At 46.5% G+C, this 11,339-nt stretch overlaps 2 protein-coding genes across 7 annotated transcripts in view; one reads left to right on the plus strand and one right to left on the minus strand.

Moving 5' to 3' along the window:
• The window catches only part of ZNF407 (zinc finger protein 407), a 372,930-nt gene extending 370,332 nt beyond the window's left edge, over positions 1–2,598 (minus strand). For all 5 annotated transcript variants that reach the window (XM_039839590.1, XM_039839580.1, XM_039839583.1 and 2 more), the window contains exon 1: positions 2,468–2,598. The gene's annotated coding sequence lies outside the window, so the exon portion shown is untranslated. The remainder of the gene's footprint in view (positions 1–2,467) is intronic.
• On the plus strand, positions 1,559–4,314 carry LOC120584028 (uncharacterized). 2 transcript variants are annotated; one of them, XM_039839618.1, is made up of 2 exons: positions 1,559–1,784; positions 2,482–4,314. In XM_039839618.1, the coding sequence occupies exons 1-2, from the start codon at positions 1,638–1,640 to the stop codon at positions 3,043–3,045; spliced, it is 711 nt and encodes a 236-aa protein (XP_039695552.1). In that variant the 5' UTR covers positions 1,559–1,637; the 3' UTR covers positions 3,046–4,314. The 2 variants fall into 2 exon arrangements, 1 of the variants encoding a protein (XP_039695552.1); XR_005647934.1 differs by lacking the exon at positions 1,559–1,784 and adding an exon at positions 1,799–2,090.
• Positions 4,315–11,339: the final 7,025 nt, after the last annotated feature.

Raw genomic sequence — 11,339 nt, forward strand, 5'->3', positions numbered from 1 at the left:
TTCTGTGAAAGCCATGTCATCACTAATTTGAGTTTCCTATTTAGTTCTACAACAAATCTATTTTGTAGGAATTAATTCTGCATAACGAAAATTCCAAGAAACGCATCTACTACACACAAAATTGTGTCCCCCTCAAAATTCACATGTCGAAGTCCTAATCCCCAACGTGATGGTATTTGGAGGTGGGGCCTTTGGGAAATTAGGTGTAGATGATGTCATGAGGGCTGGCTCTCAAGATGGGATCAGTGCCCTTATAAGAGGAAGTGAGACCAGAGCTCTCTCTTGCTCTCCGCCAAGTGAGGACACAGCAAGAAGTTGGTCATCTGCAAACCAGGAAGAGCCTTCACCAGGAACCTGCACCTTGACCTTGGACTTCTCAAGCTCCCGAACTGTGAGAAAGAAATGTCTGTTTTTTTCAGCCACCCAGGGTATGGTATTGTGTTACAGCAGCCCAAACTAAAACACTTACTCAAATGTCCCCTCCGGTGTGGGGTCTAACACAGAACTGTGCTCCTGTCCCCACATAAAAAAAGTGTGTGATCAGGCCACAGAAATATTTAATAAGTATGAAAAACAAAGAATTTAAAAATGTGTAACTCTAGATATTTCCATTACTGCATAAAACACAGCTTAATTAATCTCCTATTCATAGGTTTATATAAATTGGGACTCTACTCACAACCTATGATACCTGTAAAACAAATCTCAGAGAAGAGTGTTTAATAAAGGTTAGAGAGTTCTCCTCTAATAAAATAAACCTAATTAGGATGAATGTTGGGAGACATGTCCCAGCAATCCAGTGAATACCCACTAACCCTTGAGACTCAACTCAAACAGGGTACCCTGCAAGCCGTCACCACGCCTTCCCAGGAAGGCAGACACAGCGTCCTCGGTGCTCCATCTCCATTTCGACATCTAGCAAAAGCTTTTATATTTGTTTCTGTGTCTGTCTCCTCAACCAGACCTTGAAATCATCTAGGGCAGTTTGCTACTCTCTCCAGCATCTAGAATGGTAGCTAGCACAAAGCAGGAACCAATGTTTGTTGAGGTGGAGCCACTCTGCTGAAAACCAGTGGAATTCTGTCCTATCTTGCAGCTTTTCTGTAAATCTGAAATCACTCCAAGTTTTTTTTTTTAGATGCCAGCAGTGACTGTTAACAGCAATAATCACAACTTCGTTACATGTCATGCAAGATGACAATGGCTACTAGAGAGGCTTGCTTGAGCGTTTTTCAGACGTGCCAGTAGGAGTTAGTAATTTCACGTGTAACTTGAAAAAGAATGAGTAACAAACACTTGAGATTCGAATCCTGATATTAATTTTGGTCAAATTATTTTATCTGGGTCTCGGCTCGTAAAAGGAAATAGTAATTCCTACTCTATAAAGCTGCTGCGTTAAATGAAGTATAAGAGTATATGTCAAATGAGCCCTCCTAAAGACGTTTTAACCAATGTGTTTGTGTCCTTCCCTGTACTGTGTTCCAACTGGACGAACACCTCACCGCAGGTGCGTGCATCCTGGAACTGGTCCCACGAGCACCGGCTGTGAAGCTACCCCTCAATCCCCACTGGAGCTATGACTACCTATAAAATAAAGAAACCCTACGTGTGTGTTGATAGATGCCCACCCTGCCAAGATGTCCTATCCAGAACTCGCCAATGAAATAAATGGGCTTCTCAAAACTCAACGCAACCGACAGGGGTCAGCAGCTCCTGACACCCACCTCCACCAGACTGAGCTCCGAAAGCGCAAGCACAGTCCGGACGCGCTCGGTGACTGCGAGGTGGGTACCCACGGGGACAGAGCCCGCCACTGCCAACGGCGGCGTGCGGCAGCCTGGGGTTTGCCTCCGGGGGCCCCTGAGCGGCCAGGACCCTCCACTTCCAGGCGCCGTGCCCTGGGTCCCGGCGTGTGGGCCGCTGCCCGCCCAGCGTCCTTAACGGCAGGAGGCAGGGGAGGCGGCGGCGCAGCGGGTGCGGCTGGGGCGGGGGGATGGGGGGGCCGGAAAGGGGGCGGACGGCGGAGGAAGCCACGGCCCGGACCGACACCCAAGCCCTGGGCAGCGTGTGTCTTTCGGAGGAAGCGGGCGGTAAGACGCGCCCGACTGCGGGCCGGGGCGCGCGGGTCACGGCTCCCGCGCTGACAGCCCGGCGCCGCGGGGAAACCGAAGCGCCGCGGGGCCGGCCGCGCGGCGAGCCGGGGAGGGCGGGAGCGGAGGCCGGGCGGCGGCGGCGGCGGGGACCCGCGGGCGTGTCGGGGCGAGTCTGGGCGGTGTCGGGAGGGACCGGCGAGCAGGGAGGGGCGGAGGCGGGGGGCGGGGGGAGGAGGAAGAGTGAAGGGCCCTGGCGGGGCTCCCGGCGTCCAGCCGCCGGCGCCCCGGCCCTCAAGCCACCGCCCCCAGGCCCCACGCTGACGCCGGACGGTCCCCGCCTCCAAACCCCCCGCCCCGGCCAGACAGTAACTTACCTGTTTGCCGGCAGAATCGCTCCTGCTCGCCCCTACGACTGACTCCTCCGGCTCACCGTCTTCCCTCTGGGAGGAAGGGGAGGGACTTCCTGTTTTTCCGTTGCGCGACTTCCGGCAGTTCCCAGGACGACTGCGTTGTGGACGGGTCGCCGGGCACCGGAACCAAAACGCAGAAGCTCGCAACTGGCTTAGTAAAACTAACGTCGAGTTCCCGATTTTTGCCCCGAGTGGCCAACGGACCCGTGTGCCGCCTCGTTTTCGGTCCATCAGCCCTTGCCGGAAGTTACTCCGAGATGAGACAGGAAGTCCCACCCCTTCCCAAGAGAGGAAAAACGGAAAGCCGAAGTTGTCAATCTAAAGAAGGGGGTGACAGTCATCGGGCTCGAGGGCGGGCGGTGTTGGAGTGGGAGGGCCACCAGGGATTTACAGAGTCCCTTTGCCGGTCCCCGCGCCCCGGGCGATCCCGCCCCCTGCTTCTCCCGGCCCTCCTCGCCCCACCCCGCCGCCCGCCCGCCATGAAGAGCCCCGGGGGCCCCGGGAGAGACACGGACGCGCCCCGGCGGTCCGAGAGCCACTGAGGTCTGCGCCGGGCCCGCGCGCTGCTCGGCGTTGCTCAGGCCTCCACGGAGAGGACCGAGATCGGTCTGCCGGGCGCGGACGCGGCTCCCGATGATAAGGAAAGTCACCCCAGTGAAACCAAATCGGGATCCTCGGAGTCACAGGCCCACGGAAGCCCCTCGCCCAGCTCCGATGCTAACGGGAGGCAGTAGAAGCTGAAGACGCTTTGGGTGTCTAGACGCACCGCACGGATCGACTTTATAAACGCCAGCGGCACAGCACAGGGATTGAGAGGGAGGAAGGAAGGCACGACCCGGCCTTAGTATTCACGGCCCACCGGCCCCTTGTGCAGGAAAATCCGCGGACCTCGCGTTTAGAGCCCTTTCTTTTGAAACTCAGATCTTAAATAGGATGACCGCGGCCTGAAAAGTGCAATGACAGAGCCACCTTGTGTAGAGACGGACAGCAACGTGGCCTTAGAGTGTGAAGATAGGCTTGCTGAGGAATGTTAATTTCTCATGTAGGCATGGGGAAATCTGTTAAGTAATCAGAATTGTATTTAGAAAGGTAATTTTAAGTGAATGGGATTTTAAAATAATGGCCTGATAATTATGATAGGCTTTCTAACCAAATCATCCCTCGAGGCCAATTTCCACTCAGTTCTATTTAAATCAGAATGTTCACCATAACATAGTGTTTTATAAAGAACTCCTTGCCGGCGTTATCTGATTGAATTCTCATTGTAAACCACCTGAATTCTCATGTCATCCACAGTAGGAAATTGTAGTTTAGAAGAGTAGACCCTTCCAATACCACACAGCTAGTAAAAGTTGAACTCAGCTTTAAGTTCCAGTCAACCTTGTACTCTCACCATGCTGACTCAGTAAACTTACAAGTTGTAGAGAAACGCAGGGAAAATAGTTCTCAGAACAGGTGACCAGCCTGTCAATGTTATATTTATTCCATTAACCAACATTTATTGGGTTTTTATTGAATAATAGATAAGTCAAACTAGACTGCCTTCAAAGAGTTCGCTTCAAATTTACTTAGAATTTACTTGAAAACGTAGTACTTATTAATACAATTTTTAATGTCTATTTCAACATTGTTATTGTATGACAAGGTGATAAATTTCTCAACAGTAACAGTAGCTAGCACAATTCTCCACATGGATCAGGCTTCCTATTGGTCTTTGTGTGATATATCTTGCTACCTTTCTTACCTGGGAGATTTCGTTAACACTTCATCCTTCTTTGAGCAGTGAAATAAAATTGCAAGTTTATTTTTCAGTTAGATCTTCCATTATTTCACTGAGACAGATCAATTTGATTTCATTTTCCTCGTGTAAAATAAATCATTTAGGGTAAAGTCCCCTTCTTTTGAAATTCTATGAATAGAAGAGGTTCTAAAATTCCTAAATCATACTAATAGTGTCTAATGATATTACTCTCATTAAAAGACTGCTCCGTTAGATAACACTAATAACGATGATAGCTATGGTTTATTAAGCACCTACTAGATGTCATGCAGTGCTCTAGAGAAACTCAAGAACATAGGAAAATTTTGATGATGTTTTTCTGTGTCTCAGGAAATTTTATAGGTATACACATACATAAGAAGCCCCAAAATTATGTATAACCTTTATATAATTTATATGTATTATACTATTTTTATTTTATATTTATATGTGTTAATATTTAGATATGTAAAACCTTGGGGCTTCTTTCAAGATTGCTTCTCCCTGTAGCTTTCTATAACCACAGGACAAAATGTTTTAATGTATTTTTACAAGGTTGCTATAAAGCAAGGGTAATCTGACACTCCTCTAATGCTTGTCTAGCATTTGAAAGGATAGAGGCCCAGTGGTGGGAGGCCAACTTTTTTGGTCTGAGATGGCAGACTAGCCAAATGGAGGATGTTTATGTGAAACTCGGGGAGCCCATGGTATAGCTTGCTCAAAGGTCTTAAGGTCTTATTCCTTCCATTCGTTAGAGCTGTTGGCCCCTCCGCCAATGTTAGAGCTCCCACCTACCACTTTTCTCTGAAACAGAGCTTTCCCACCCATTTTCTTCGAACTTTGCCCTCTGCATTGACCCATGCTTTTTAAAATTGTAGACAAGTTTCCTTAAAGCCGTATCCTTACATCTTTAGCTGATGCCTTCCCCACTCCCATCATCTTAGACTTCTCCAAGATGTAATACAAACAACTTTCTACATCATATTTTTGCATGTAATACTCTGTCTTCATAAATATTTCCACGGGGCTCCTGAACCAGAGTTTGCATCCTTACCAAGGGATGGGGGTGGGACCACTATTGATTTGAAGATTATCCTCAAATCCCTCTCTGCCACAAGATAAGAAGGTCTAGGTTATAGTTCTTTCTTTGCCACAAGTTAACCTAAAGAAAATTGCATGGTTTTGAAACTCCAATATTGTCAGTTCAAGTGTGTGGATTTATTGGGGCGTGCTCAGTGTGCATTACGATTTATTGGGGTGTGCTCAGTGTGTATTACTCATGCTGCTTCCCACTCTTCGGGGCTTCCTTTTCGGCAGCGGCCCTGTCCATCGACAATCCCGGCAAAGGAAAAGTAGCCAGTGACTAGATGCTACTTACCTTTGGGCCAGAGGAACCTAATGGCATTTCACAGAAGGATGATGACAACCACACATAATTAATTGGTGGAAGAGATGGTTTAAACCATTAAATTTTCATATTTATCATCATAAAAAAATTAAAGTCTACTTAAGCATTGTGAAGAACTCGAATTTCCTAATACAGATTGATATATCACTGCCTTCACCGTGTTCCATTTTAAACTGCTTGTCTTTAACAACAGTAAATATAATGAAATACAATCATCAAAGGACCAACTCGGCTCTCAGTTATGACAAGACCATCTCTCCACCACCCAAATGTCCCTCATTTCCGATTGGGTGTTTTCACTGGACTGATTGAGGACTAATTTTCTGATTCTAAAGATGAAATTCAGAGCTAGGATCCCTCTGAGTCCCGTTTGACATGGATAGCCTGCATATCTAGACGCCTGGTGAAGGCATAGAGCTCTTAGTGAGCTGTCAGCCTGGCTCAAGCCTCAGGCAACACCAGCCCCGCTTTCCACTGCATCAGTCAGGAAAAAAGGCCTATCTACTGTTTGCCAGGTTTCCTTTTATTTGCACCACGAAAACAAATGATACCCAAGGATTATTACTGAATCGACTACAGTTGCAGTCTAAGAAAATAGAAAGGAAAAACTCAGCAAAAGTTTTAAACTTCATAAGTAAAACAGTTATATTCGAAGAAATCAAGCAATTGGTAGAGTTGCATCTTTGCCCACGTATATGTCACTTTTTTCCATTAATGACCAGCAAACACTTTTGCGATAACAGGTTGAAAAGTAAAAGGAGCACGTGCAAAAGGAAATACACCAACTTTCATAAACACTAGGCATGATGCTAAAATCTTAAGTGCAGTATCTCATATAAGTCTTATAACCTCTCTAAATGGGGATATTATTTTCATTTTACAGGTAAGAAAAATGAAGCCCAAAGAAGTGATGTCATGTTGTCTGGTTCTGTCCACGTTGGGTAACGTGGTGACTAGTCCCCTCTCTCTGACGTCCCAAAAGGATCCTCGTACACACACTGCTCCTTCAGCGCTGGCCTGTGGCCTGGACATAGTTCCACTAAAGAGGCTCATGGGGAGGACGGAGGTGTCTCCATCCTCTTTTTCTCTTGAATACCAATAAAATATGTATCGCACCTCTTGATATTACAACTTGCTGAAGCTCTGTCCTTTTCCATTTCCAGCCTTTTTTCTCTCAGACCTTCACATTGGATAATGTCTATTGTTCTGTTCTCTATGCTCCCTAATTTTTTCCTTCTGCCATCTCCAATCTGTTAAAAGTAGTTTTTGGGTTTTTTTTTTTTCCTTATTTCAGTTATTTATCTTTTAGTTCTAACATTTCTATTTGGTTCTATCTTATAATTTATATTTCTCTGATGGGATTTTCTATTTGTGCACTTATTAAAGGCAAATTTTCCTTCAAGTTTTTGAGCAAAGTTATAAGAGCTGCTTTGACATTGTGTCGGCTACTTCCAACATGTATATTACCATAGAGTTAGTCTTCATTAATTTTTTCCTTCTCTTGATTTTGAATCATGTGTTTTTTTAAATGTCTAGTAATTTTTGAATTGTATCCTAGACATTTGAGTAATATAATATGGACATTCTGAATTCAGTTATGTTCCTCTGAGGAGGTTATTAGTTGTTGTTATTGTTTTAACAGACAGTTATTCGGGCTGTTTTTTACCCCCTCAGCCTTAGCCAGGAGGCTTAAATCTGCCTCTCACGTGACTAGTTCAGCGGTCAGGCAGAGGTTTGGGCGGCATTTTCAGAACTCAGTGCTTTTCCTCTGTGAGTCTCCTTTCCAGAGCCACCTCCCCTCCTTTGTGCTGATGTAATCACCCTGAACTCTGTCTTCTGGTTCTTCAAGTGGGATTTTAAACAAAGTTTAGATAGCTACCTTTATTTTATTATAATTACTCAGAATTTGAAGGAAACATTGGTCATTTTTGGTGACTAATCATTTTTGATGACTAATTTACTTCAACAGTGTCCTTTCAAGTTCTAATTTCCTTTAAATTAGCATTTTCTGTCATTACATTCAAATGCCTACCTACAATAACAGTGACAATATGCTATGAACATTTAACCACCCACACTAGAATTTTAAGTCTAAGCTCTTTTGAATGCTGTTTTGGTGAATATCAATGTGGGAGGTGAAATGATTTAAGACTTCATATTTTCTGTTATCGTCAAAGGCATAATTTCTCTGACATCTTTTTCATTCTGAATAAAAAATTACACTAGGCGATGTTTTTAAATAAAATTTTTCCACGTAATGGCAACTTTTTTCTCTTTGATCTACTCAAATTTTAAAAGCTCAGAAGCATTTATTTACTCACCATAACTGCGAAGAAATTATAGTCATTATTTTATACCTATCATCCATTCTCTTCAGCATCATGCTGGGGAAAAAAAAAAGAAACATCACTTAGTTTCAGAAAATCTCCTGTATTTCTGTTTATGGACGTCGTCCATTGACTAAGCCTTTGGATAGCTGAGCGGAGTGTAGCATATACCCAGCCAACCGAGCCTCTGCCTCCCAGAGCGTGCATTTCAAAGAGGAAAGTTCTTTCCAATACAATGAGGAGGAAGAGTATCTTTCTTATGTGTTATATAATCCACAAAACAGAATGCAGATGTTAGAGTTGGTCGGTGGAGGAACAGAAGGAATACGGACAAGTAGTAGGTTTTGGTTTAAATTTTTTTGCTTGTCACGTAGGCAGTGGTATTATAGATGACATAACTAGGGTAGCTGTAACCATAGGCACAGCATCACAGAAACGAGTATCTTATTTCATCTGATACCATCAAAGACCTCAAATCATTATTTAATTCTTTAGCTATTAGATGTTCAATTAATATTCGAACTTGAAACTAACATTAAAAAATAGTAGCTAGATGACAGTAAATACACTTAAAACTAGATATTTAAAATAGTACAGTATATAAGAGGCATTTGTCCCTATCATAAAAAGGTGGTTGTTCAGAAACTTTTTTTTAAGTGAAAGTAGCTACCAGTAGACGTGAGAAGCCAAATAAAGAGCATCATCTTCTTTCACGCGCTTCCTTCTTACTCCGTATCTAGGAAACTGGTTGAGCACACGGTACGGGGCCGGTGCTGTCGTCAGCTCAGTGGGCCGTCAGCACGCGGGAAGGGCCCGCCGGTGTTGCCCCGTCTCTGACTGTGCAAGAGGAAGCACTCATGCCCAGTACCCCGATTCTGAAAAGCTGGCATCCCATTCGGAAATGCCTAGGGCACTGCAAAGGCCACATGAAACGGGGTGCAGGGAGCCACGGGGGGCTCGCAGGCTGCTGGTCTGTGGCCTCGGAATTAAGGCACACTCCTGTGAAGACACATGCGCCGTGGCCACTCATCAACGTGACTTGTTTCTCGTGCTTTTCCCAGTAGCTGCTCCCAAGACGGTTTCGACTGGGAATGGCGCGAGGTGGAAGTATGAGCATACAAGCCTGGGCCGGACAGCAGGCCTGGCTGGCGGAATCGAAAGGACAATTTTAGCAAGAAATATGGGCACCTACTGTGTGCAGTGCACTTCGCAGGCCCCTCAGAGATGAGTTGCACATGGGTCTGTTTCAGAGCTTAGACAATAGAACAGATGTGGCCTCCGCCCACAGGGGTTCGAGCCTAGCGGGGCGCTGGTGGTTTCTCCATTGTACGCGCACGTCCTTAAATACAATTTTAATCTTCAACAGAACTACGGAGACTGCGGTGGTGAGCAGGGACACCTGACTCACTCGGGGGCATCAAAAGCGGCTTCTCTGAAGAAGTTACAGAGGCCGCGGGAGGTGACAGTGGAAACGGAGGGAAAGCTCTTCGGACATAGAGTTAACTGGTCTGAAAGCGGAAAGTGTCCAAGGAGACCCGGGATTCCCATGGGCGATTTGCCAAGGCAGGAAGCCCGGGGAGAAACGGGTCACGAAGGACGGATGGCGGGGTCGAGTTTCAGATACGAAATGTGCAGGAGGATTGGGGGTCTGGTTCTCGGGGGGGGGTGGGGGGCGCTGCGCTGGGCTGGCCTGGGTGTCCTGGGCACCCGCTAACACACAGGCCGAGGGCGGGGTGCCCTGCGCTGAGCGCGTGGAGCACAGGCCCGGTCCCTGCGTCCAGGGCCCACGCCGTCCTGGAGCCGCAAGGGCAGGCGACGCGTGTCGCTCACGGGGCGCGCGCGTAAGGCTTCTAGACCGGTTCACTGTTGTACGGCCTGGAGCCAAAAACACCCCAGTCCTCAGTGTTTTCCACAGGAGCATCTACCGAACCCGATCGACAGTCTTAACTCCTAAACCTGATACGTTACCCTCCCCGGTCACAACGAAGTCCCCTCCTGGTCACGGCGTCCCAGCACACCCCCAGTAAGGCCACCGGGCGATCATCTTTATCCATGTGCAAATATCTCTTTAAAAAAAATTTTAAGCAAATATTTAAATTTCCCTACTCTCAACTTCTCAGTGTTCTTCAAGCTGATTAGTCGGCCTCCCTGTAGGTTTACCGCTCTGAGCGCCCCCACATGGAAGATGGTCCCCTCCCGGCTCCCACATCGCAGCAGGACCCCGGGAGCTAGGTGGCTGGGGGCCTGGGAGAAAACCCAGAGGCCCCTACGAGAGCTGGGGTGACTGGGGGAGGCAGGAAGACACACACTGTGGACTCAGGCATCCCAGGGGTAGAACGTCCCAGATTCGACGACCTCATTCATTCTCCTTTCTTGCCTGGTGGCAGCTGAATCACTAACCAAGGCACTGCAGGTCTCAAGGATTCAGCATGAGTGACGATCAGCAAGTACATCTTACTATTCAGTGACTCAGTCAAACTGATGTCACTTTGCTCAGAAGTGGTCACAATATACTTTACGACCAGCTTTTGTTAATTGACTAATCTGAACACCTTTTAAAAATATAAATTGGCATCATAAACCTCTAGCACAGTCAGTTCTTGGGAACTCTGCCAAATATGTCAGGCAGGTCTCACAAAACCCAAAATGTCACAAGATTCAACGTAACCCGACAAGCAGGAACCAAGCTTAATGGCAAAGAATATCAAGCACCTGCCAACCCTCCGCCAGCAGGGCTTGTCACTCTCTAGCAGCAGGGAGCAGACTCCCTTCGTGCCGCCCCCACTCAGCTGAGGACTCGTGGGGGTCCTCTTTCTGCGACGAGAGTCGGGGTAAACTGCATCGCCAGCCCCACTGCCCAGCCATTTCAGATGTGGTGCAGCGAGGTTTAAGACGGACATTTCCAGACCACACGGCTTCGAAGACACGATGTGTTATACTTTGTTTTTATTTGGAATCATAAGAGAAACGTTTTTAATAAACTCTTAAATTCTTCTCCATTAATGTGATTTAGCTAATGCATTTATAAAGATTGAATTGATTTGTTTACATACACTCAACTTAGAAAAATTACATTCTTGTTTGTTTATTTACACCATCGAATCCAATCAAGGCAAACAAGGTGGTTAACTAAAATGATTAACGAATGTGGCGCCAGCTGATGGCTTTAAATTTAGAATGTGTTCCCGATGTCAGGGTTGATTAGTTCTCTATCTAACACTGATGCTATTAAAAGCTTCGAGCAATTTAGATGCCAGCATTGAGTAAAATTCCAGTGGGCTGAGCGAAATTCCATCAGGATTGATTCTGCCCTGGTGAATTTACATGGGTGCAGATGTTGGG

Source organism: Pteropus medius, unplaced genomic scaffold (assembly GCF_902729225.1).
Source record: "Pteropus medius unplaced genomic scaffold, Ma_sr-lr_union100, whole genome shotgun sequence".
NCBI classification, from domain to species: Eukaryota; Metazoa; Chordata; class Mammalia; order Chiroptera; family Pteropodidae; genus Pteropus; species Pteropus medius.

Excerpts from the sequence above, each read along its gene's own strand:
- LOC120584028 (XM_039839618.1), top strand. The coding sequence starts at position 1,638 with ATGTCCTATCCAGAACTCGCCAATGAAATAAATGGGCTTCTCAAAACT. Across the intron at positions 1,785-2,481 it reads ACGCGCTCGGTGACTGCGAG|AATCGCTCCTGCTCGCCCCT; the intron begins GTGGGTACCCAC and ends GTTTGCCGGCAG.